Consider the following 27865-nt stretch of genomic DNA (forward strand, 5'->3'; position numbering starts at 1 on the left):
TCAAGGCAAAAGCCCTACTGCTGTGCTGCTATCTTTCAGGCTCCAACTCTAATCTTTGATCTTTTCAGTATTCATCTTTTCAGTATTCATGAAAGATTGCTTCTAACAATTGGAAAATTGATGGCACATTGGTGAAACATCTGTTAGGTCAGAGGATTGAATTGTGTACTGAGTATGAGCTCTGACTAAGAATGGAACACATGATAGTTGAAAATTGACCGGTGTTGATTAAGATGCCAAGAGAAACCAGAAAAAGTTAAAAGGATAATGAATATGCATCATAAATTTGTGAGGTGAAGCTAAATAAAACTTTTACAGAGACCTTAGTAATATTTGTGTAATTACCTAAAATAGTTATAAATCTGTGCCTAATAAAATTTTTTTAAGCAGTATGTAATTCAGTGGTCGATCACATATGGTGCACGTGAGGACCTGGGTGTGATGTTTGGCATTGAAAAGATTATGTAATAAGTTAACCCCAAGGTAAATAGAAATAAGAAAATAATACAGTTGACAATATAAACTAGTGAATAGAGAAATAGACAATGAAATATGAAAAATTTTTTAAAAAAATCAATAAAAAGCTATAAAATAATAATCTAAAACAAGAGAGAAGACCGTAGAGAGCCTACATTACTAAAGGGCTTTCAGATAAATGTTAAACTTTTAGGAGAAAAGTAAAAAATAGGTTATTACTAGGAAGTAACAGGGAGCTCAGACAGTTCTATGTTGATTAAAACGTACATTTGTGCCTACGTGACTGCACAAATAGTAAAATGGTTATTTTAAGCTGTAGGGGTGCTATGAATTTCCATAAATAGGTTCCCATAAATCAGAGAGGACCATAGTTGGTGATTATTAGCATTAGCATAATACTCGTAGAACAAGCTAAAAATCAATACTCATCACAGTTGGTGTTTATTATGAAATTTTAGCAAATCAAACTCAAAAATATATAGAAAGGGCACCATCGCAATATTGCGTGGTGTGTATCTCCCATCTCAAGGCTTGGACATTTGAGAACTAAGCAGGTTAATTAGACATTCATAGATCAAAGGTGAAAAACGATATGATTTTTGAAAGGCATATAAAACATTTATAACAAATTTACTTTCTAATAAAAATAAATATTTTTTCATGATAAGACTTCTATGCAAAAGAAAAATAGAAATAGTTTCAGGCCTGAGCAATAGCATAGGGGATAGGGCATTTGCCTTGCATGGGGACTCGGGCTCAATCCTTGGTATCCTATATGGCCCCCAAGCCTGCCAGTAGTGATTCCTGAGTACACAGCCACGAGTAAACCGAGTGCCACTGAATGTGACGCAACGTCCCTCTCTCCCCAAAGCAAAACAAATAAGAAATAGTTCCTCAATTTAATAGAAGTCATCTAAGAAAAATATAGTAACATATTCAGCTGTTACAAAAAGGATTCTCCTGTTTCTCTGATATCATGAACAAGTACTGTAGTTATTTATTTTATATAACACATATATGATGTATAGTGGGTATTTACAGATACAGCATTTTTATAACATGTATAAATATAAATAAACCTTAAATAAAAGGTAAACAAACAACTGTAAAAATAACTAACAAGAGCTCAGTAAGAATATTGAAGATGTGAACACAACTAGCAGTCTTAACAATAAGAAAGAACATTGCATTCTTTTAACAATGGCATATAATTTGCATTCTTTCAAAGTACTAGTGGAATATTTTTGCCAAGTTGACTGTGTTGGGCCAATTTTCAAAGCTTCAGCAACATTCAGAATTTAAATTACTTGTGTTGTGTTTTTATTAATAAGAACATTATGGAATTGGACGGGAAATAAAGATATTAAGGGTTGTTCATAAAGTACATGTTAAAAATCTAAAAAAAATAGTTAACTATGCCCAAGCAAAGGGAAAGAATCAAAGAGCCAGCTTTAATAAATAAAAAATATGTCCACTGTTATATTTATTATTAAAATAGATTATTTGAACGTTTAAAAAATAGATAAACTTACATAAAAGAAGCTATTTGATATCACTAATTGTGACACGGTTATTTTTAAATATCACTGTGGGATAAAAAAGGAAATAAATAAATGGAAAAACTTTTGGTTGGCATAGAATTTTACTTACATATTTTTTTCTTAGACCTGTCTTTAATGATATTCTGTAATGTATGCTAAAAAGAAAACATAAGTGAAATTAATAAATTTCTAAGACTTCAGACAACTTCTGTGCCACCTTTCTTTTTGTTACATTTTGCCAGAGAAGCTGTGGTGTTCAGTTGTAAACCCATGGCTCAGGTCAGGGGTGAGGGTCTGACTGTGGGGTCACAGTCATGGCAGCAGTGTAGGCTGCAGAAATGTGGGGAATGTAGATTTCTAAAATTGTCCTTTATTCTTCTCTAGCATTTTCACTTTTGTCTGCAAGTCATTGCAAATTTTAATATTTTGTTATCTAGAACAGGCAAGCATTTGAGACTTTTATCCTGCTAATTAGATAACAAGTTGGTGTCCCAGGTTTAAAAATTAGAGTATGAAGAATACTGGTAGAAGACCCTGGTTTGCTGTGGGACCTAGCTTTTATTATTCACATCAAGGCCAGTGTTGTGTCATTCCTCAAGCCCTGTTCCCAGTTGTTTTCTTTATGTCAGGTACAGCCTTGCTGAAGAGTTGCCCCTCATTTCCTCCTTGAGGCATATGCAGCTGCCCAGATGTGTTTGCTTGCTGCTTCTGTATAATGGCCTGTATGGCTGTAAACCTGCCAGGTTGGTGAATAAGTGGGAGTATGCAGGGTGCTTGGGTGCAGGGCTTGATGGCAGAGAGGGCTTGTGGTAACCTCACAGCCTTAATCAGGCAATATCAGGCTGCCACAATGGTCAACTGTAAAGAATTCTGGCACCCAAAGTGGGGCTAGGGGAGGGTATTGTTTGCCCTAATATAATGGCCAAATATCCCGTGGTTGTAACTTTTACTCCAGGTGTGTGAGGTCTGGGACTGTTCTTTCTATGTTCCTCCATACCCTGGCAGGGCGACAATCTCTTGCCCAGTAATTACCTCTGCTACATTTAGGGCAAAGTCCAGGTTGTGACCTTGAAAATGCATGGTTGAGCTGGGTTCCATAATTTCTATGTGGATAACCTATTCCGCTAGTCTGCCTCTGGGCCGAGTAGGCCTCAAGAGCATTCATTTAAAAAAAAAAAAAAAAAGAGCATTCATATGTGTCACGTGGTGGGAGATAAAACCTACATTCGGCAAGTTTTCATGTAGCCTATCACATCTTCCTTCTCTCTGATCTACCGATTGACAGTTTTCATTGGCATTTTCAAAGGCCAGCTGCATAATCAGATGTTCCTGGATTTCCTTTTCTTTCACCTGCCTTAGAACCACCTCAGCCAGTTTGCCAATAATTTGGGCAAAAGACTCTGTAACCCCTTGAAAGATTTTTCTAAAGCTCCCTTTAAACTCTGCATCTGCATTTATTTTTTTCCCCACATGGCCAACTCCAGTTCTCTTGTATAGGCTAAGACAGTACTACAAGGTAGGGTAGCCTGTTTGTTTGTTTGTTTGTTTGTTTGTTTTCCCCGAATTCTTTCTCTCCCAGCAACATATTCAGAGTAATTTGGATCCCTGACAGTCTCCTATCAGATCTGCCTAGGTTTTATGATTTGGCTTTGGCCTCATCACTGTAAATACTGTGAGGGACTTAGGCATATTTTGGCCACAGTCTGGAAATCTTTTGGGGTCCAAAGTGCATTCTTATTCTTTCCTGACAGATTCTCAGTACAATGAGAAGTGGCCATGCCCATAAGTAGCACAGGCGTTTCTAAAAGCTACTCAACAAATTAATTGTTAGCCTTTGATATAAAGGCAGTTCATGAGGCCCAGATGTAGTAGGCTCTGACCTCACCCTATTTTCAACAATGTTCTCAGACTCTGAGTCTGAATATACACTAATTAGCTCACCGTCCATGCTAGAATTCAAATCACACGGAGTTATAGTTGCCACTGGTTATGTTAACTGTATTTTCTGGTTTCACTTTGATTTGTGAGCCAATGACTTTTGGAAAAATGGGTACATCACTTTTGAGGAAATCCCAGGAGTAGAAACTGAACCAAATATATATTGGCCATGAACAATTCAGCATCAGACATTGGAAAACCTAAGGTTTGTGGAGCTTTTTTTTTTTTTTTTTTTTTTTTTTAATATTTGGAACATACCTGGTGATGCTCAGTGTTGACTTCTTACTCTGCACACAGGAATTACTTTTGGCAATTGCTGAGAGGACCACATGAGATGTTGGGGTTCGAATTGGGTTGGATATGTGCAAGGGCAAGTGCCCTCCCTGTTGTTCTGTCTCTCTGGTCCCTAAAAACTTCAGTTTTATATTAGCTATGTCATTTACTTCTCAATATTTATAGTCAAAAGATACTTGTGGAACTGAGTTGACTTAAACTCTTAAATCAGTAAAGAATCTTTTGATAATTAGGACCTTTCTAAGAGAAAAATAAGGCAAAATGGAGTGTATGGCATTCCTGTCATTTGTTTGTATTTTGGCCAGGAGACAGTGAGATTGGATTAAGCTATGTTAGTGTCCGTGAGTCTAGGCTGTGGAGAAGAGGAATGGCAGTGAGGAGGGGAAGACAAGATTTTTTCGTGATTGCTAGAATAATTGGGTTCAGACATGCCAAAAGACGTTGCAGATGAATCACACGGCCTAAACAGTGAGCAATATAAAGAATTTATCCATCAGCAGAAACCATAGGAGAATGTATTTGTAATTTCAAGGTAAAGCAGCTTTTTTTTTAAACTAGAAAACTCAAGAGGAAGCTGGATACACATGACTGACTATATTGGGAAGAAAATTTGGGGACTCCTAGAGGTGCTGAAAGCACCTAAATTCCATCCTCGTCACCATGTGGCTTCTGAAGGGCTGCTGGATGTGGCCCTTGTGGCTCTTCAGTAGTGACAGGTGGCTCTGGGAACCAGAGAACATTGGACTTGAGCAATTCATTAACCCTCAGCACTGAATTAAGTGATGGTTACAGCCCTCGACAGTGCTGGGCAGGCCCCCCCTCTAAGACACCCTACACTATTCAAAGGACAAGCCTCACAGTGCATTTGTGTTTAGAATATATATAACAGCTCATTCAAAACCAATAATAAGTTCCTCATCCTACAGAAAACTGGGCCAAGTGTGTCTCAGAGAACAGGAGACCTGAAGGAATAGTTAGTTTATAATCAAAGACTTAACTGCACTATGGGTGGGAACGAGGTCACACCTGTGTGTGGTCTGAAAAGGGAAATGTGGCAGAACTTAAACCCAGGACTCCTCCTTTTCTTCCCTGTGGGGCCATTTCCCACTAGATTCATTTTCTGATGAAGCAATATCTGAGTGTGGTGAATGCTTTGGGAGATGCAGTACTAAGATGTAGCAGTCTAACTTTAAGCCCTAGACAGAACTAAAATAATGAGATATTCGAAGATTTCCTATTAAAATGTGTCCTTGATAAGAATCCAATAACTGGAAGTACTCGAGAAATTCTGGGTGAAGTAGCTCCTGAGACTGGAGTGGAGCTGAGGAGATGATGCCAGTTTCCACTGGGCCAGGTGGCTAGGTTCGCAGAATGCCAGTGTGGGCCTTAGGATTTCTTGTGTCCAAACTCACATCAACTTCTGGGACTTGGACTTCAAGGTGGAAGGGTTTAAAATAGATTCCTTTGTCAAAACACTCTTAACTGGTAAAAATGAAATGAAAGATACTTACCATTGTAGGATAGCTAGGTTGTAAAGGAATATCTTTAGTGGACTGTTGGTTATTTTTCAAAAGATGTTTTCTCTAATGATAATATTTACTGTAAAAATCATTTCAATTGAACTTGATCTCCCAAGTTTAACCTCTCTGATTTAAACTTGCTTAATTCCCAAATGTAGCATAGGGTTAGGATGTAGCTTGGTATAACACACTTGCCTTGTGGATGTGAATTCTTGGATTTGATCCTAGGCACAGCAACAAAACAAAAACCATAAAATTAAGCGGCAAACCCCTCCCCTCAGTAAAAACAACATAACCACCCAAGACAAAACAAAATAAATGTTTTTCAATGATCATGTGAATATTATGAAGTTTGTATTGTATCTCAAAATCTGTTGGTTGCAGTAATATTTCATGAAATGGTAATAGCGGAGCTGAGAGATAGCATAGCAGTGGGGCATTTGCTTTGTATGTGGCCAACCCAGGAGGGACCCGGTTTGATTTCTGGCATCCTGTGTGGTCCCCGTGCCTGCCCGGAGTGATTTATTTCTGAGTGCAGAGCCAGGAATAACTTCTGAGCACCGCCTGGTATGGACCCAAAAACCAATACATACATAAATTAAATTAAAAAAATTAAAGAACAGTAATGTTTCTGTTATGTCTGCTTCTTAAAAAGTGAGCAAGGATGTTCTTTAAGAGAGGATTGAAAGTCTGATCCTTCAAAGCTGTTGTCATACAGAAGCTGAGCCTTGAGACACTAATGGGCAAACACCATGCTGGTTCTTGGTGATACATAAATGTTAAAGCTATTATCTGGTAATTGGGAGAATTAAAGAATTTCACTTTAGGACATAGCACTGGAACTTAAACATTCTTGAAATGACTTTGATAAAGCAGATATCCGGCATTCTGCATGGTTCCCTGAGCCCTGTGGGAGTAATTCCTTGTGCAGAGCCAGAGTAGGCTCTTGGCTCTACAAGGTGTGGTCCAAAATAACAAGACTGAGTGCATTGTTAGAGAGTGCTGTTGTGTTTCCGCATTCCTTTGTATAGAGCTATGTTCAGACCTAGTCAAGTCATTCTGCCAGTATTATGGATATATGATGTTTTCAGTTGATAAATATCTTTGAATGTGTACAGGACAAATATGGAGTTTTGTCTGAGTCAGAAGTGCCCAACAAAGTTGAAAATAGTTTAGTATTTTTATTGAAGAATTGCATACATGCTTTGCGGCATGGCTTTAAGTAATGGTACCACTTTTCTACTTATGTGTAACTACAGTGAAAAGTAATGAAAATGCTCTCATTTATTTTGTTAGCCAAATCTTAATAAAAGTAGGACTTTTGGCTTTTTATAGATTTCCTGTTGTAGAGTCAGTACAATATAGGGAGTGTGAACCTGGAGACCTGGATTCATCTCCTTTAAAGTTAGCTTAGTGTTTTTACCACTGAGAATCTTCGATGTGTGAAATGAGCATTGACATTTTGTAATTGTTAGGAAAACAAGAAACTCCTGTCATAATGCATTAATTCACATGTTTGGTCACTGTCAACTATTTTGTCATTTAAATTATTAACTGAGCGTTGAGATCTACTGTTCATGGTAATCACCTCCTGCTATTATCTTGCTGTGCACAGGAACTCTCTGTAGCACTTAAAAAATGCAAACGTTTCTGAACCATCTCTAGGATAATTTCAAAGTATGTTTTTTGTTTGTTTGGTTTTTGGTTTTGGGGCTACACTCAGTGGCTCTCAGGGGTTACTTCTGGCTGTGTGCTCAGAAATCGCTCCTGGCTTGGGGGAACCATAGGGAATGCCAGGGGATAGAACCACGGTCCATCCTAGGTTTGCTCGGGCAAGGCAGATGCCTTACTGCTTGCGCCACCGCTTCGGTCCCTCAGAGTATGTTTTAAATGTATTTGTCTCGTCTATACATTTTCTTACTGAAATCAGAAGGATATCTTAAAATACTTAAATACTACAAATGAGAAAATTTAAATGTAATAAACAAAGATAGTTAAATACTGTTTTGAGTTTTGCTTTTTTTTATCCAATTTTTAAAACTTTCCAAGGTTGAAAATTACATGAAAAATTATGATATCAGATAGTTTAGTGTAAGCATGTACATTATTTCTATTTTATTTAATTTATGTATTTATTTTTTCCCTGTGATCCTTATGTTGACGTTCCACAAGCTAGACATTGTCTTTGCTATCCGTTCTTTCATTGAATTCTTAAAATGGAGCAAAGACAAGTTCTGAAGAGGTTTATTTCATCGTCCACTCTAGAACAGCAGACTGTGATGATTCAGTGAACTTTGCTATCATGCATCTCAACTGCGTATGTATCTTCTATGATCGCTCAGTTTGGAGATTGTTTTGCTATCCTGTAAGACTGGCATGTTTGTCCAGTTTCTGTCATAGATAGATCTGGTTCACTGGCAAAGTGCTTTGGTATGGTCCATAAACTTAGCAAGTACTTATTAATAAGTAATCAAATATGGGAATGTGTTGGTCAGATCTAAAATAGGATTCTAAACCCCACCTGAGTTTGTCTGTCCTTCCCTTACTGTATTAATTCAAGCTCTGTTCATTTGAGAAGAGGTTTGTGTTCTGTACTTCCACTTCTTATATGCGCTCATTTGGGATTTGAGCAAATGCTTGTTGGAGTTTTTGGAGAAAATACAACTCTCCAGTAATAGACTACCAGATAGCAACACTTTAGAAATGCTTAGCCCCATGAAATATAAAGATTATTATTTTTTTCCTTACCTAGGATCACATTCAGTGATGACAATAGAGCAAATTTTGCATACACTCAGACATGCTCATAAACTAGAGCAGTGTTCTATGCAGGTGTGGGTCTTGGTGCTGTTGATAACTGGTGATTTCAAAACTATGAAGACAGCTATGAATGAATAGTGTGAACAATATGAATGCATAAGTATAGTAGCATTTAGTTGAGCAATACATTTGCAAGGTAGTTTGTGTGTGTACAATAGTAATGCACAAGTACAACAGCATTTAATTAAACAGGACATTTGCAAAGTTGCAAAGGAGAGAGAGAGAGAGAGAGAGAGAGAAGAGAGAGAAGAGAGAGAAGAGAGAGAAGAGAGAGAAGAGAGAGAAAAGTAGAGTTTGTAGAGTACAGGGCATTTGGAGGGAGGGGGACAAAAGAGAGAGATCTCTGTCAACATGGGTGGTTGCTGATTCAATGCTTAGACTCTCTGGTGCTGGAACTTTCGGGACTCACCTGATAGTATGCAGGGGCATTTTGGACTGCATTGTGTAGTGCCCTGGATCCAGATGGGGCAATCACGTGAAGTTCTTTAGCTTTGCTCTGTGTTCTCTCTTAGCCACTGTAGATTGGAGGACCATGCATGGCTTACTACTCTCTTGCATACTGGACTAAATCCATGCCATTTAGTTACAGTCTTTTGCTTCAGAAAGTGAGACTGTCTGTGAAGTTTTAAAGAAAAGCTTACTCTGTGGTTGCAGTTCATGTAATTCATCTATTTTGTATTTTAATTTTACAGATGACAAGCAGGTGAAAATACTCTGTCATGATATAGTCTGATTTATATATTTCTCTAACCCACATTAAAAATAAGTACATATATAGAAAACACCATATGGCCTAAGTGTTTAGTAATAATTGACCCAATTTCTTATAACAGTATTTCTAACTGTAATATAGAAATTTAGTTCTAGGTATTTCTTATATGCTTACTATGATAGAAAACATTTTTTCTTTTTGTTTTTGTTTTGTTTTGTTTTTGTTTTTTGGGGGCCACACCCGGCGGTGCTCAGGGGTTCCTCCTGGCTGTCTGCTCAGAAATAGCTCCTGGCAGGCACGGGGGACCATCTGGGACACCGGGATTCGAACCAACCACCTTAGGTCCTGGATCGGCTGCTTGCAAGGCAAACACCACTGTGCTATCTCTCCGGGCCCAGAAAACATTTTTTCACAGATGTTAACAAAATAGTTTCTAATACATGAGGATAGTAGTTTGGCATGTGTTGAGTAAATCAAATGCATGATAATAATTTTGTTTTGTTTTATTTTTGGGCCACATCTAGTGGTGCTCTGTCAGGGATTACTTCTTATCTCTGCACTCAGAAAGTGCTCTGGCAGGCTCGGGGGACCATATGGTGTGCCAGGGATTGAACCCGGTTCGGCCATGTGCAAGGCAAACACCCTTCTCACTGCTCCAGTCCAATAATATTTGTTACTCTGAATTTAATAAAGTCCCAAATGTGTCCCCTACCTCTCCACCATTGTAGCAGTGACCCAGGGTCACTTCCATGCTGTGTTTGTTTGTTGGCACACAGTTGGTTGTGATACTCAGCAGGGCTGCACATCTGGTGGTTCTGCTTCACAGTTTGACCATGGAGACTAGTGGTTGCCCATTTCTGTTGTGCTTGTATTTGTATGCCTGGTTGCTGTGAGGGTGCCAGAGACGAAATGCTTGGGCATCAGGGCAACAGGAGCTATGCTCAGAGCACTTTTGATAGGCTCAGGAAGAGTCCTTTGGCTGCTGATATGCTCTTGGCCTCTGTAAATTCACGGATGCTTCTGAGTGCATTTGTGCTATGTTCATTATGTGGTGGGTATAGGTTTGAAAAAGTAGTTCATTTGTGTATAACACAGTACAGTTTGAAATTATAGACATAAATGAAACAACTTTGCAAATAAATGTTTGAGAAAAACCCGAGGAAAATCAGAGAAGAGGAAGCCCAAATCTATGGAGGGTGGAGGGAGGAAGAAATATGAAACAACTGGGTAACTATCTTATTAAAAAAGCATTTTTGGGGCCCGGAGAGAAAGCACAGCGGCGTTTGCCTTGCAAGCAGCTGATCCAGGACCAAAGGTGGTTGGTTCGAATCCCGGTGTCCCATATGGTCCCCCGAGCCTGCCAGGAGCTATTTCTTAGTAGACAGACAGTCAGGAGTAACCCCCGAGCACCGCCGGGTGTGGCCCCAAAAAAAACACAAAAAACAAAAAATAAATAAATAAAATTGCATTTTTGAAGGCCCTCTGACTAATAAGTATAAAAGAAAGGAAACCTTTTTCTCTTAAGGCTCACTCTGGTGTTATTGTAATGCATAAATTGGTAGGGAAGAAAAATAGGGAGATGAATTCTGATGAGAGGCAGCTCAGGAAAATACATGGAGGAAGCAATATTTGAACTCATTCTTCAGATTCATTCATTTTTTTTTCATAAAATTCTTATTCAACTTTTTTTTTATTGTTTTGTGCAATGCTCAGGAAATAGCCACAATTTATTTTAGTTACCAACCCTGGTGTATTTTTAAAAATCTAACCTTGTGGCAGGCAAATAGTACAGCTGGGCTAGAGCACTTGCCTTTGCATACATGACACTGACCCTTGTTCAGCCCCCGGCACCCCATATGGTCGACTGAGTGAGTAATGCCAGGAGTGAGCCCTGAGCACCACCGAGTGTGGCCCCGAAACCAACCAACCAACAAAAAAAGAAAATGTAAACCTTGTGTGCAGAGTTGTTTGCTCTTTTTTTTTTGTTTGTTTGTTTGTTTTTAATAAAATTTGACCCTTCTCCAGGTTGCAGCTTTCTCTATTACAGGTGAATTATTAGTGCTTTTACTGTATCCTAAAATGTGTATTTTAGAGTAAATTCCTTATTTAATGCTTAATGTACTTTTATTGACAGGGTTAATTTAAATATAGGTTATCTCAATTGGTACTCATTCCCAAAGTGATTTTCCAGACTTGTATTTCTAAATAAAAGCATTAGTCATACTTGTTCATTTTTCTGGTCTTAAACCCGCTGACCCTCCCTTTAGGGCTTATCGTCGTTCCCTCTTCAATTTTTATATAGCAACGTCATCAAAACCTGGAAACATCAATTACATAGTTTTTAGGGGATGCTAGGTGCATATCTAAGTGTTATACAAACATAACACCCTCAAAACTCAGCACAGACTTGGAACTGAAGTGCTCTGTGTGTGTATGTGTATATATATATGTATGTGTGTGTATATGTGTGTATATATATATATATATACACTTAACTCTTGTTTACCAATGAAGGTGCCTTAAAGATTAAACTGCTAGCTTGTGGCTAGTTAAGTGTTATATCTATTTCTTAGAACACCACCAAATAAGTGCACATTAAAATTCATATTTAAAATTATACCGAAGAGAAATAATAGTTCTGTTTTGAATGTTTGTAGGTTTTACTGTCTGAATTAATTTTCTCAGCAAGAGCTTACTGCTGCTGCTCCCTTCCATTTTGGGTCAGAGGTACCTACCATATTACCCTGCACATCGGTTTGTCCAAATAGCCATCTTTGTCTTGTGATATTTTACAGTGAAATAAATGTAATGATCTCTTTTTTTTTTTTTGCATTTTTTTAAAAAAATAAAATTTTTAGTTATATCACAGTGAGATACATGATTGAGTTTTGGTCATACCATGTCCAACACCCTTTCCTGGTGTACATTCCTGCCACTAGTATCACTTGTCCTTACCTACCCCTAGCTCTCTCCCTCTTCTCTTCCTTCTCTCTTCCTTCCTCCCTCTTTTTCTTTCTTGCTTTTAGGCACTGTAGTTTACAGTAGTGATATTAGTTTTGTCTTAAATTGTATACTGAATCTTTTCTTCATATGTTGTTGACTGTAAGATTTTGTTTGTTTGTTTATTTATTTATTTATTTATTTTGGTTTTTTGTGCCACACCCATTTGATGCTCAGTGGTTACTCCTGGCTAAGCGCTCAGAAATTGCCCCTGGCTTGGGGGGACCATATGGGACGCTGGAGGATTGAACCGTGGTCCTTCCTTGGCTAACACTTGCAAGGCAGGCACCTTACCTCTAGAGCCACCTCGCCGGCCCCAACTGTAAGATTTTATAAGGTGTAGTCTGAAAGTTCACCTGAATGGCATTGCGGCCCCCTCTACCCCCAATCTCCCCTGCACAACAGAAACCATTCAAAGGGCTCCCGCTGAGGTGTATATATTAGGGTGATTTATGCTGCCTCCTCCTTATGGAAAGAGAAACCATTTTGTATCTTTTTGGGGGGGGGCACACCCGACATTGCTCAGGGGTCACTCCTGGCTGTCTGCTCAGAAATAGCTCCTGGCAGGCATAGGGGACCCTATGGGACACCGGGATTCGAACCAACCACCTTTGGTCCTGGATCGGCTGCTTGCAAGGCAAATGCCGCTGTGCTATCTCTCCGGGCCCTTTGTATCATTTTTAAATGGGGAAAAGTTTGAAGGTATTCGAATGAGTTAATATCATAGGTACAAAATGCTTATTATTAGTAAAGGGTCCTATCCATGTTTTATATTGTTGTTGTTGTAATATTAGCTGTGACTTTGTATTCGTATCTCATGCTGTGCTCCAGTAAATATTAAATGCCTCTGGAACATTTATGGTATCATGCCGAGGGGTGAGGAGATTAGTTTAAGTCTCTTTTCAGATAATAACATACATCAGACTCAGCATGTCAGAAGATGAAATGAGACAATGGGACAGTCTGAGAAGACCTGAGGAAAATTCCATTCAGGGATCGATTATGATATCAAAGGGGAAATCAGATATGAATAGACATCTTAGCTTTAAGGAAAAGACTTCTCTTGGTGTATTGTCAGGAAATTAAGTATTTTAGTATTTCAAATGCTAATTTATTACTGTAAATGAACATTAATTGAATATTTTAAAATGTCATAGTTAAATGATTGTCTTTCTCTGCTTTTCATAATCATATATTGCTAGGTGGAGATTATATAAGCCCAATTATGTAAAATTTCACATGAAGCAAGATGGATTAGAGGAAATACTTCATGCTTCCTTAGATATAACTACTTTTATATGGGTGATAAACTCAATTCAAGGTTTCTAAGAGGATTTCCTGCCAATCCTCTCCCTTCCTGCGGCTCACCCCCACCCCATACTGGGCAGTGCCCTGGTGGGCTCGGAACCATATGCAGTGCTGGAGATTGAGGCCCGGTTGGCCACATGCAAGGCAAAATCCTTACCTGCTTTTCTATATCTCTGGCCCTCAGTTCTGTTCTCAACATTTTTGTTATTGTTGTTAAACATTAGCGGCCTTTGATCTTTGTACTTACAGAAAACATTACTAAAAATTTCTTGTTCACCTTTATGCATTCTGTGGAAATGTACATGCATATTTATTTTAGTCTTTTCACCCTTAACTATGAACATTATAACGATGATATTCAACTTTATCAAGTTGCCACCTCTAAAATAGTTTCTGTATACTTAATTAACTCTGATTCAGAGTAAATTTACTAATTTAGGTCACCACCATGACAGACCGATAAAAAGTATTTAGCCAGAATTGGGAATATAGTGTTTTGCCAGTCTAGACATGTAAGAAAATACAAACCACTGTTAAAATAGTGGAATTTGCTGATGAGAATTTTTTTTTTTTACTTGGGGAGCCTACCTGGCCAGCTATAATCCTTTGTGGTGAGGATCAATGTTGGACCACAGCCGGCAATGTTCAAGGCTTATTCCTGAGCACTCTGCTCTCAGTAGTTAATATTGACTGTGCTCTGGATACCTTTTGGAATGATGGGGATCAAACCCAGGTCAACCACTGTACTATCTCTCTGCCCTCCCTTAGATTTGAACTTGGGAAATACTTGACATAGAGTAATGTACTTTGAACTTTTCTAACAGTTTTATTTCTTACGTTTGGTGCCCAGACTTGGAGTTCCTTCCTGGTGATTGGAGACCAACCAGCCTTATTGGCTAACCCAACCAGTGGGCCAGCGCAAGGGACTGAGGATGGGTGTTTCCTAAGCCCTGCAGAGCCAGGCATTGCCCAAATCAACTGGTGGGTTTGAGCACCATGGAAAGCCAGGGTGGGTCACATGCAAAGCATGGTCCTTAAGCCCAAAACTAATCCTGGCCATACAAGTAGAACATTTTTTATGTGTGCTTTAGAGTCAGTGAGCAATAAAAGGATGTGAAATCTACTTATATCTGGATTTTCTTTTCCTTTTCCTTTTCGTTTTTTTTTTTTTTTTTTTTTTTTTTTTTGGTTTTTGGGCCACACCCGGCGGTGCTCAGGGGTTACTCCTGGCTGTCTGCTCAGAAATAGCTCCTGGCAGGCACGGGGGACCATATGGGACACCGGAATTTGAACCAACCACCTTTGGTCCTGGATCGGCTGCTTGCAAGGCAAACACTGCTGTGCTATCTCTCCGGGCCCTATATCTGGATTTTCAATGAACATTTTAAAATTTAAGATTACATGTATAATAGAGACTGTTACACGTGTTAAGTATCTGACTAAAACATACATGTTATTTGAACCACCGTTTACTTAAATATTGAACACTTTTCAGTCACCTCCTGGGAGGTTTTTGCCATATGAACTTTCACATTAAGAGCACAGTAGGAGACAGTCTTGTACTTATTTGCCTGACTATAAATGTATAATTAACATAGTGTCAGTGGGGGTTAGGACAATCAGTGTGTTCTGATGCTGCATGTTATAGAATTACTTTGTTGTTCAACAGATGCTGCAATTAGAGCATAATTTTAACTTCACGTGGTAGTGACTCGTCAAGTGTTTTATTTTTTTATAAAAACCCAATCAGACGCAAAAATAGTTTCTCATGTTGAGAAAATTTTACTTTGTTTAACATCACTGTTCTCAGCAGCTTCAAGATGGATGCTGTTTTATTGAAGTAGTGATTAATTTACATGTGATCAGTGGTTTTAACTAGCCCTAACGTGCCATTGTATTTTAAGATCAGGTTATAGTTTCATGAATCGTAATTGTGGAAATTTTAAAGACAAGAAAAGTTGTGTTTTACCTGTTGGTTCAATGACAGTTTTTGGTATTTTACTTGTAATTTACTCGGAAATTTACATGTAGAGAAAGCACTGGGCTTGGACAGAGCAGAAAGAAACAGTGGGGTGAAAAAATCATAAACTTTATTGCTCATCTAGAATCTAAAATCTCAGGGCAAGTTAATGCGGGGTTTCCCAGAAAAAAATATGGTAAAGTGATAAGATGTTTCACTAATCACGCTACTGTATCTCTTTATTTTTAAAATCTCAGCAGAGATCCATGCCCGGTCTCTGATTTTTCCCCCCCTAATTTGTAATGCTGCTATAGGGCATTTTTCTTCTTTTAGGCATTAAACTGTAAGTGATACGCAAAGAATGAGTTGAGACTGCAGTTCAGCCTGGATTGCAGAGCATTTGCTGTCTCTGTGTAGGAAATGTGAGAAGTATGGCTTCCCCTTTTTACTCACCTTTGAGGAAGAAATAGTGTAGTCAAGATCTTCATGAGAACTGGGGAGCTGGTATACTGTGCAGTACTAGCAGGCATTTTAGTGCTTAATAAAAGTTTACTTACTCATTGAAAAAAGTTTGACTTATCAAGAACACCATTGGTAATTATATCTATAGGCTTTACAATCGGATGGGAATGCTACTATGCTTAGGAGCTAGTAGCCTTTCTATTGCATAAATAAAGCAATATTTCACTTGTTTGAATGGTCTCTTGACTTTTAACCTCCCTTAAAAAGATTCAAGAGTCAGCAATTTTGAGTTTTGAATAGCTATATACATAGTATTTTAATTTGTTATTATACAGAAATAGAAGTAATCTTACATTTTAAAGGATTCTGTTCTTTTATTTATTTTATTCTTCATTATGAAGCCAGGTTGCACTGATTTGAAAAAGGAAAAAGAAAATCTTGTTTTGGATGGAATATGAAAATCATACCTAAAGAGCATTATTTTTTTCTAAAGAGCATTATTATAGAAAATAAAATTGGGTTGGCTGAAGAGAACAAAAAGTTTTTTTTTTTTTAAATTCCTGAGTGAAAATGATTCTGGAATGAAGGGATCAAGGCTGTAACTCTGGTAGAGGTGTGCGCATGCACACGGCATGCCTGGAGTCCTGGATCTGCTCACCAACACACTAGCAGGGGTCCTCAAACTTTTTAAACAGGGGGCCAGTTCACTTTCCCTCAGACCATTTACTATAGTAAAAACAAAACTTATGAACGAATTCTTATGCACACTGCATATATCTTATTTTGCAATGAAGAAACAAAACAGATGCAAATACAATATGTGGCCCGCGGGCCATACTTTGAGGACCACTGCTATAGCAACAATAAATCTGCCAGGAAGGGACTTTCTAGAAACAGCAGTTCAAATGGGAGGCCAAGAGGAACAGTTCAGAAATCAAAGCATGTGATCTGGGGGTCCTGTAGAGGGTTATCTAGATGATTGGCAATAATTTTAACTATACCAGAGTGGGGAAACCACAGTACCACTACATAGTTTGGTATTTGATTACCACACATACTCAGCATCCATGCTCTGTCAGAATTAGAGAGACATACATGGCACTGATAAACAGATAGTATGGTCTCAGATTTTCCTCTTTGCCATTGCAAATTCTTGTCTGTCTCTGTTTCTCTGTCTTTCTCCTTCCCTTGCTCTCCCCACATTATATTGTTTTGTTTTTACTCCAGGCCTGACTCTACTCAAGGCTTACTCCTGGTTCAATGCTTACCATCACTCCTGCCTGGGATGAGGGGACCATATGTGGTTTAGGGGATTGAACCCTGACCAGCTAGGTGCAAGGCAAACCCCTACGCATGGACTATCTTTCTGGCTTCTAGCTGTTCATTTTAGTGTATTACATGAGCAACCTGTATTTCCCAATTGCATTGCTGCTCAGGGCTTAGTCCTGGCCCTGTTTAGGGCACCAGCCGGTGCCAGGGGTAAACCAGGGGTCAGCTGTGTGCCTAACAAACCTCTTTATACCTGTATTAGCTCCTCAACCTAAACTATTCTGGTTTATTTCATGTCGTGACCACTATGAAATGTTTTCATAATTGTTACTTGAAATACTTAAATGACTTTTTGCTTTTATAATAATGTCTATGTGCAAAACATTTTGTCTTGAATTGAGCCAATAGTAGTAAAAGTAGTTGTAAATGAAATGGAAGGATCTTTGGGTTTGATATGGAAAATAGTGTTTTGGAGTTTTGTCCCACCTCCTGTGGTTATGAGTATGGGCCTGGGATTGTGCCAGGGTGAGCTGCATTGGTCTTCACCTCTCCCTGTTTTCTCTCTCCCTGTTCTCTCTCTCTTTCTCTTTCCCCCTGTTCTCTCTCTCTCTCTCTCTCTCTCTCTCTCTCTCTCTCTCTCTCTCTCTCTCTCTCTCTTTCCTCTCTCTCTCTGAAAACTTAGTGACTAACTTGAAACTTATTGAGTGACTTTGCCAAATGATTTGCTTAAATTTAAATGTAAGCAACTTTGAAGTCAAATAAAATAATTGATGCTGGTTCTACTAGCATCTCACTATTGCACTAAACTGTCCTGCTCATTCAAGGACTCTTGCATCTAGCTACATACTTGCTGCCTACTGCGGATCAACAAACATATTTGGAAGTCATCATCATTCCACCCAGAAATCTCATATCTAAATATTTTTCCAGGAAAAGAAGATAAAATATTTGTTTAATCATAGCAATATGTGCAAACCTAGCTTAAATAATTTGCAGAATGTTAATATTATGACAGGTGCAGTTTCTTTGGGGAAAAAAAAGTGATGGTAGACCTTGTATATTTTTCAGGAGGAGCAAAATAGAGGCAAACCCAATTGGGAGCATCTCAATGAAGATTTACATGTACTAATCACTGTGGAAGATGCTCAAAACAGAGCAGAGATCAAACTGAAGAGAGCTGTGGAGGAAGTGAAGAAATTACTGGTACCTGCAGTAAGTAATAACACCCACTTCTTTTCTTTGGACTTCAAGCTCTTTTTAGTGTAATTTTATATGTTTTCATTATTTATACCAATAAAAAATGGGTTGTTCTTAGCAATTTTATTTGACTACAGACTACAGAGTAGTATGTAGCTTACAATAATGTATTTACATGAATAGGAGCATTGCTCAGATTCAAACCTAAAGGCCTACTTATTTCTGAAAGAAGTGTTGTTAGGCAGTGAGTTCATTAGTGGCCGATTTCTCCACACCTTGAATCGCTTTACCAGCTGCAGAATCATAGCTTCTTTATTCTTTTTTATCTCTCTCTTTTCTTCCCTTTGGTTAAACAGTTGAGTGTGCATTAATCTATAATTTTTATGTTACATGCGTAGTTGGATTAGGATCACCTTGTTTGTTTGTGACTTTCATATTCTTTCTTGCCTTATTATTTTCCTTTGAAAGGTTGATCTTTTGTAGTGAAACTGCTCCTGATAGAATTTTCTCTTAGAAAAATTGCCTTTTACTAATATCCTAGACAGCATTTTGAGTTTTCTTCACCCTTGAGTTCATTTATTATGTTTTCTAAAGACAATAAAAATATACTATTTTGGAGTGTGATGTCTCATAGGAAATAATCTCTGACACTTACATATTCTCATTATCTGTTTATTCTGTTACTCTATATTCTCCTTATATTCTCCTCTGTGGTCTTTCCCTCATTGTTAATGACCCTCCCCCCATTAACTAGAAATGATTAATAACAACTAAAGTTGTATTTTTTCCATGGAAATTTGAAAATTGCTGATTATCTAAGTCATCATTAAAATATTTTGGGGAGGGGCCGGGCGGTGGCGCTAGAGGTAAGGTGCCTGCCTTGCCTGCGCTAGCCTAGGACAGACCGCGGTTCGATCCCCCGGCGTCCCATATGGTCCCCCAAGCCAGGAGCAACTTCTGAGCGCATAGCCAGGAGTAACTCCTGAGCATCACCGGGTGTGGCCCAAAACAAACAAACAAAAATAATAAAATAAATAAATAAATAAATAAAAATATTTTGGGGGATTCAGGAGGCGGTCATTCCTGGCAGAGTTTAGGGGCTGTTCCTGTGCTCAAGGTCATTCCTGGCATTCCACATATGCAATGTGGTGAGTTGCATGTGAGGCAAGAGCCTTACCCCCATACCATCTCTCTGCCCTTACGTTGTTTTTGTTACTAATACGTAGAAATATTTTATATTGTAAAAATATTTTATATTGGAACGTGGGGGGTTTGGGCCGCACCCAGCTGTGCTCAAGGATGACTCCTAGTGATGAGTGATAGGGTGGAGCATGGGCCACCTTGTGCTCTCTCCCCAGCCCTATATTTGGTGGTTCTTTTAAAGAGTACTAAGAATTCAGGGATAAACTCACATCCGTATTTGAACATCTTTTTTTATAAGTAGGCAGTATTGAGAAGCCAGAAATTTAGTGAAAGATTTTACTGGTCAGAATCTGAGAATGATTATGCATTTGAGAATGAACAAGTGATTCACCTCATATAACCAGTAGCCCCGTGTTTCACAATGAAAACTGAGTTATTGCATTATTTTAATTATTTTGAAAGCTACTTTAATTTGGAAAGGTAATAAACTTTGCTTTGTCTCTCTCCTCATTTACAAAATGAGAGTTGAAGTAAAAAGTTTAAAATCTTGTAATGACCCTTTTAGTTTTTCCTTCCCTTTTTTGGATTTTTGGAATGCACCTGCTGTCCTCAGAGATCATTTCTAGAGGTAGCCTGAGGAATATACGTAGTGCCAGTGATTGGATGGGATTAGCTACATGCAAGATCATTCTTAGCCCCTGAGTCTTTTCCTGTTCTACAGTTTGATTCTAATATTGTCTTGGAAAATTAGAAGGTGGCAGTAGATAAAAAGTGATGGAAGATTTTTAAGTTTGTTTATAATTATGTAGAGAGATATAGAGATACCATGTTTATAAATATAGATATATTTAGGGCATATTTTCTGTTACACTGCTCAGAAGCTACCTGATTCTGTGCTTAGAGTGTACTCCTAGTAGTGTGCTGGATATCATATGTGATACCAGAAGCATATACATTTTAAAGGGAATCTCCAAATCATGCACCTGCTTTGAATCATTACTTGGAATTATTTTATCCATGAAACAATTTTATATTCTTAATTCATTTGAGTAATTACACAATTGTAACTTTGTGCTTCATCAGGAAATTTATTTTAATTAAATTTAACAGGACACACTTTTTGTTATTTTACCATGACAAACAAAGGTTTAGGTCCAACAAAAGTGAGGTTTTGAATAGTTTAGTTTTGGTTAGGAGATAGAATACAAAATATTTAAACACTAGGCGCCGGAGCAGTAGCACAGCTGTAGGGCGTTTGCCTTGCACGCCATTTACCCAGGATGGACCTCGGTTCAATTCCTCCCCTCGTTTCCCATATGGTCCCCCAAGCCAGGAGTAACCCCTGAACAATGCCAGGTGTGGCCCAAAAACAAAAAAACAAAAGAACAAAAAAAAAAAGTTTTATTAACCTAAAAATAACATTTGTTCAATTATAAAATATAAATTATGGGCTATATTAAAATTAGTACGTTAGTAAAAAACATAGATGTTTAATTAAACAAAATTTCAGAAAAGCCGTTTGTTCCACTTTGCACTGGCTATTAGCAAAATGATCAATAATGGCCTCTTAAATATATCACACAAATAAGTAAATAGTTGACAGTATTGAAATTATGTAAGTCATAAAAACTGTTGTTTCCTACCCAAATAACATAGGTAATAGCAGTTACATAAAACCAATCATTTCAAGGTAACACGTTTTTCATATAGGATATAAAAATCCTGACACTATTATTTCTTCCCCAATAGCCTTGACTTAAAGTCAATCTTTATCTACCAATCAGTGGAAGCATTTTCTCATCAATCAACTAATCAACTAATAAATAATCAACTAATAAATGAGAAAGTATTTTCTGCTTCTAATGCTGCAAAATTATGTTTTTCCATTTATAGAAATTTGTAGAGAAAATGGAATACATGTGAAATTCTACTTTTTTAAACTTTATTTTTAATGAATAAATTTTAATTGAATCATCATGAAATACAGTTACAAGGTTGTTCACTATTGAAATTTTACTTTTATGATATATTTACATGAAATTATCCAAAATCCTGAAGTTGACTTTCATTAATTCATTCCTTTTCTGATAGCAAACATTTTCATACCTATTTCATTTAAAGCCATTTCTGCTTACCAAGACTGTCTCACAGAAGACCATTCAAAGGAGAAAGGAAGCCTGCATTCTCTTTTAAGTGACAGGGTAACTCTTTGATCAGTTCACTCTAACATAGAAAAATGTATCAAGTGGAACATTACAAAAATGAAAACTATCTCAGACATAAGATTAGTAGCAGCAACTAGATTCTGGTCCAATGTCCAAAAGATGCGCAAACTCAGGCTGCTGTCCTCATTTTGTTCCAGTGAGTATCCCTGGACATTTCACAGACTGTCACACTGTGATTATCCAGTTTGTTGAAAGAAAGCCTAAGGAACCTGAGAAGCATAAATCTCAGGTTCTTGTAAATGAAATATAAACAAGTAGACTGATCATACTACCCAAAGACTATCCAAGGACTGTGATTGTGGAATATGTGCAGATAGCTACATATGTAGAGGGTTTGGGAGAAGTAAGAGGATGAAGTACAGAAAGTTGAGCACCGGTGCAGAATCAGGAACGTGTATGCCCAGGACAGAAGCCTGCCCTATCCCTGAGGAAGCAGGAACCAGGGGGATTTATAGGTAGTATAAGAAATGACTAGACTGCAAGGTTCAAGGTAAGTACAGACACCTTCATGAGGGTCTGAGATAAATAAGGGTGAAAAGAAGGAAGAAAACTTGATCAAATTTGATACATAATATATATATATTTGGGGGGATTATTTTTAGACCACACTCAGTGACACTCAGGGGTTTCTCCTGGCTATGCGCTCAGAAATCACTCCTGGCTTGAGGGACCGTATGGGACGCTGGGGGGTTGAACCAAGGTCCGTCCTAGGCTAGCGTGGGCAAGTCAGACACCTCACTGCTTGCACCACTACTTTGGTCCCTTCTTAATAGGTAATAGCTGGAAATTTCCAACTGTATATACTGCAAGGCACAAATGGAAATTCCAGAATTCTGAAGACCAGTAATGTCTGTTAACTCATGTAATAAGCATCTGTATCTGAAATGGTCAACAGAACAAAATGCTGAGTATCACTGCCTTCAAGTTAAACTTGAAAACAAAATGAAAAACAAAGAAAAAAGCAAAAACCCCAAACATTTCAAAATGTTTTCATGTAGTACAAGAGCCAATTGCAACGCGCTATTGGCAGCTCAAAGGAAGGACAAACCAAGGTTGGACAAAACCAAATTCTGTCAAAAACCGTGTTTCCTATCCTGCAGTGAGTCTGCAGCCTTACTCAGACCCCAATGGACTTACTTAGGCAATGATTTTCTGGGATTCATAACTGAATGAGGGGGGTGGGTAGCTAAAGTAGAACATTCCAACATAACGGCTGGTTTATAGCCATTTCCATTATGAACTTAATACAAATCCAAGCCTCTATTAGCCAAATCTGCTAGCATGTCAATTTTTGAATGGAGGGAGGTTAGGGAGGTGCTGAGAAGGCCTTAAAGAGAAGTGGCTGATTAAGCAGGCTCCATGCTCAGACCTGAGGCTGTTGTAATGCTTAGGGAGTAGCTGGAGGCCTCAAAGTGGACTACAGGGCCCCCAGACTTCACCTGAGGGGTGGGGAGGGATCACATAGTACTGGGAGACTGAATCAAGACCCTCCCAGTAAAGAACATGCACCTAGGCCTTTGGGTTCTCTTCAGCCTTGCAAGAAAATTATTTTCAAATAAGCAAAATAAGCCAATACATCAAGTTAAAAGCAATGACAAATAATGAATTGATAACTAGACTTTTTTAAAGGACCAAATCCATTCACTTAAACTATTTTTAAACAAAAGTAAGTTGTGTGGGAACTTTTATTTCATTCAATATAGTCATTTCATAAAAGGAACACATAAATGTAAACAATGTCAAAGAGCTACAGTGAGGTACTATGGCTAAGCATTCTTCATAAATCAACCCAAGTATAATACTCATTAGGATTTAGACATAAAAATGTCTTGCTTAGTTATGTGGTTTTGGAGCCACACATGGTGCTTTTCAGAGCTTACTCTGTGCTCAGGAACATATCTGGGAGAGTTCGGGGACAATATCTGGTGCCAGGGACTCAATCAGACTGAATGCAAAGTAAGAACCTAACTCCCTGTCTTATCTCGGCCTGGCAATGTTTTAATCTTATAGATGAAGAAAAGAAGACAATTAAAGGTCAAAGAGGAAATTCCAATCCAGAAGTTTCAGGGTTTGTTTGGTTTTTTTTTGGGGGGGGGGCTTTGGGGCCACACCTGTTGACACTCAGGGGTTACTCCTGGCTATGCACTCAGAAATCACTCCTGGCTGTCTGCTCAGAAATAGCTCCTGGCAGGCACGGGGGACCATATGGGACACCGGGATTCGAAGCAACCACCTTTGGTCCTGGACCGGCTGCTTGCAAGGCAAACGCCGCTGTGCTCTCTCTCAGTTTATAACTTTTAAATACACCATGTATAGTAGGTATGTGCTGGGTTCATCCAATGTTTAGAATAAGACCTAAGACTGTGGCCAATGTCTGTACTAAATTTTCATTGAAAGAGATGAAAGAAAACATACAAAAACAGATTTGTTAGAAACTTTTCTGTGTAGCTTTATAGGTTATGGTCCTATACGAGGCAGGTTCTCATGCTTAACAGCATCTCAGACACTGCGCTAGAGCACTATAGAGAGTCTTCTCTGTTCCACCATTGGCCTAGGCCAGTAAACTCATTTCTGAGCACCAGCATCAGGGTCATTGTCAACACAAATGTTGTTTTACGTATTTAATTCTTAATGCTATTTATATAATTTGGAGTATAGTAAGACTTTAAAGCCAGTTGTAGAATAAAAGTATAAAGTCCATGTATTGGGTAAGGTCACCTCAAGGCAGCGTTTCTATCCCCTCAGGGGGACAGGTCTGATGAAACAGGGCAGAGGCAGAGAAATAAAACACCAAGCCAGTGTGTTAAAGTTTCATTGGAGTTCGTCTGCTTTATTTTCTCATGGCCTTTCTCTGCCATGTGTAGCCTCCACCATTGGCTGCTAAGCCCTGTCTTTTCCTGAAGAGAGCTCTGTCCCTATCCCCCAGGCAGACTTTATTTTCTTTATTATCCGGAAACCAACTCATCGGGGTGTGGGAAGGTCCTTGTAATCCAGGTGGGTGTTTATATTCCAAAAGAGGTTAGGGAAAAAAGGAAGTAAGGGGTGAAAAGTTACAAAACTTTTGTTCTACTTTTCTCTCCAGGGTCTGGATCCTCAGATCAGAACTCAAAGCATCAAAGGTTAAATTGTATACAGTATTCTCAAAACAATCAATCAGCCTTTGCCATATTTTATATGTATTACAGAATTTTTTCCTAGACTTCTCTGAACATAAACAGTAGAACCTTTCTGCAGGTATACTTAATTTGAAAATTCTTAAACATTCTTACACCAAGCACTTGACTTTGTTTCTTATAATTAGGAAACATTCTACATAAGGCATTTTAGTATTTCTTATTCACATTATAATTCTCAGTTTTTTTTGAACCCCATAAATTAATACCTGTGTTTAAAATTTCTTTTATGAAATTTTTTGGCTTTAACATTCACCTACTGTGTTTATAAATATAATAACAAAATTCTGTAAAATGTGAAACTATTTTTGGGGGGGGCGGGCCAGGATGGGTGACCACACCCTGCAGTATCCTGGACTAGAACCCAGCTCTGCACTCAGGGATCACTCCTGGGCTCAGGGGACCATGTTGATTGCCTGGGATCAAACCTGGTTCAGCCATGTGCAATGCAAATACCCTACCTTCTAAACTAGTGCTCCAACCTCAAGATGTGCTTTTCATCTATGTTCATTTTCAAAATTCTTTAATATATGTGTGTGTACATTGTATAAAGTTTGTGTGTCATTTTATCTTGAAATTCTGCCATCAAATATTTCAATTTCTTCTTGTGACAAAATATTTTAAGGTGTTAAAAATTTACTGTATATTTTGACTTTTCTAATATAAATTGTATTGAACTTTACCTTGGCATGTTAACACACCCATTAGGACAGTTGATGGATTCTAATGTAGGAATATGATGATCCAAAGGACTTTGGCCTGTAATGTAGAATAGGGGAAACAATTGGGTTTTGAGCAGTGGGGACTGACCTGATCTGATTGTTATTTTATGAGGATTCTTCTCTCTGCTTTGTTTGAAACTAGGTGCACCAGACTGAAATTACCAAAAGGGTCAACATACTATGTCCTCTGTACCAAATCTGCCTCCCACTACTTTTTAAAAGTCTGGAAGCTAAGAATGGCTTGCACTAAGTTTTCAGTCTTGTTTTTTGTTTATGCCCACATTCAGCAGTGCTCAAGGCTTTATCCTGGCAGCTTTTAGAACTAATATATGGTTTGGGGGACCAGATGGGAATTAGTCATGAGGTCCAAGGCAAGTGCTTTACTCCCCCCACCCGTGCTATCAACCTTTTGCATTTTTAAGTAATGGGGTGCAAAATCAGATGAACAGATTATCTGAAATTTGAATTTCACTGTATATCACAAATGTCTTAGTAAGACACGCCATATTTGTTTTATACATTATCTGTGACTGCATTTGGGAGTCATTGGCTTCAGTGAGGGACTATAGGAGATACAGAATGTCCTATACCCAGTAGGGATAAAGGACCTGGGTCATTACTATTGACTGGATTCTATTGGTTCATTGAGAGATGACATCAGTTGACCATGGTGGCCTTACAGGTGAAGTGTGGTGTTTTTTAGAGCAGATGAATAAAGTGTTGCTGATGGGCTTGTCAATCGCATATCTGAGTTTATTAAACAAGGCATCAAAAATGATGCTTCATTTTTTTTTTTTTTGCCAGAACTATGGGAGGATATTATTGCTATTATATAGATGAAGAGGTGTGTTAGCAGGAACAGACTTGAAGATTGCCAGAAGCTCAATTTTGTATTGGTGAGAGTGAGATACCTGTCTACTCTGACTGTAAAACTTCTAGTATTCAGTTCAGGGGAACAAATACTATTCTAAATGGACTGTCTCAGAGCACTACATGTACAGGATGGGCAAGATTCTTAGTATTTATGATCATGCCATTTCCGTTTCCATGAGACACTTTATCCAGGTAAAGGAATTCTTTATTAGAATTATGAGCCTCTGGTAGGCTGAATTTAAGTGACCATTTTCACTCCGTGGAAATATATTCATGTCTAGTATTCTAGAGAAATAATGTCAGAAGTTAACAATTTGGTTGTGTTTCCTTCTAATGCTGAAGAGCAGTCATTTTGAGAACATGACTTAAAACCTTTTTGTTTCTTTCCCCCATTTATTCGTATATATAAAAGACAAAACACATTTAACTGTGTTATTTTGAGTTTTGATCTCTGTATACACACAAAACTGACCACAATCAAAATTTATATCACCGCAAAAGATTCTTTTGTCCATTTATCTATCCATTTGCCATTGATCAGCTGCTGTGTTTCTCTTATCTCTTGTACTCCCAAGACTTACTCCACCCCCAGTTTTATTAATGATTGACAAAATATTCTATAGTTTAGGTTTTATAGTGTGACATTTTATTTTATTTTGTTTGTTTTGTTTCATTGTTTGTTTTTTGATATTTGGGCCGCACCCAGTGACACTCGGGTTATTTCTGGCTGTGCACTCAGAAATTGCTCCTGGCTCGGGAGACCATATGAGATGTCAGGGATCACACCCAGGTCCATTCTGGTCAGCCATGCTTTAGGCAAATGGCCTACCGCTGTGCTATTGCTCCAGCCGCTGGAGAGTGACATTTTAAATGTGTATAACATGATGCAGTATTATATAAACATACGTACATACATAAATGTATATATGTATATAAATATGTATATAAATGTGTATATGTGTATAAATATGTATATAAATATGTAACACCCATCCATTCCCTTACTTAGTTATCCTATAAATGTAGGTGGTTCTGCTCTCAGCACGTGTCCTGTGTATTGTACAGGCTAGTTAATGTAGTTGCTATGTTGATCCTTAGTTTCTATGGCTTATTCCTAACAGAAAATTAGTGCCCTTTGTCCACTATAGGTTACCATTTCCCCACTCATTCAGTGCCTGGCAACCACTATAATTATTAGTTTTGCCTTCTCTGATTTTCATATCGGCGATGT

General features: G+C 38.1%; 1 protein-coding gene across 6 annotated transcripts in view; it reads left to right on the forward strand.

Moving 5' to 3' along the window:
• Positions 1-27865, forward strand: part of QKI (QKI, KH domain containing RNA binding) — a 151741-nt gene that overhangs the window by 94777 nt on the left and 29099 nt on the right. For all 6 annotated transcript variants that reach the window (XR_007491294.1, XM_049765521.1, XM_049765522.1 and 3 more), the window contains exon 4: positions 18370-18513. Coding sequence is in view for 5 of the 6 variants with exons in the window: in XM_049765521.1 (XP_049621478.1) it covers positions 18370-18513 (144 nt within the window). In the remaining variant the exon portion in view is untranslated. The remainder of the gene's footprint in view (positions 1-18369; positions 18514-27865) is intronic.

The sequence above is a fragment of the Suncus etruscus genome, chromosome 18, assembly GCF_024139225.1.
Source record: "Suncus etruscus isolate mSunEtr1 chromosome 18, mSunEtr1.pri.cur, whole genome shotgun sequence".
Taxonomy (NCBI): Eukaryota; Metazoa; Chordata; class Mammalia; order Eulipotyphla; family Soricidae; genus Suncus; species Suncus etruscus.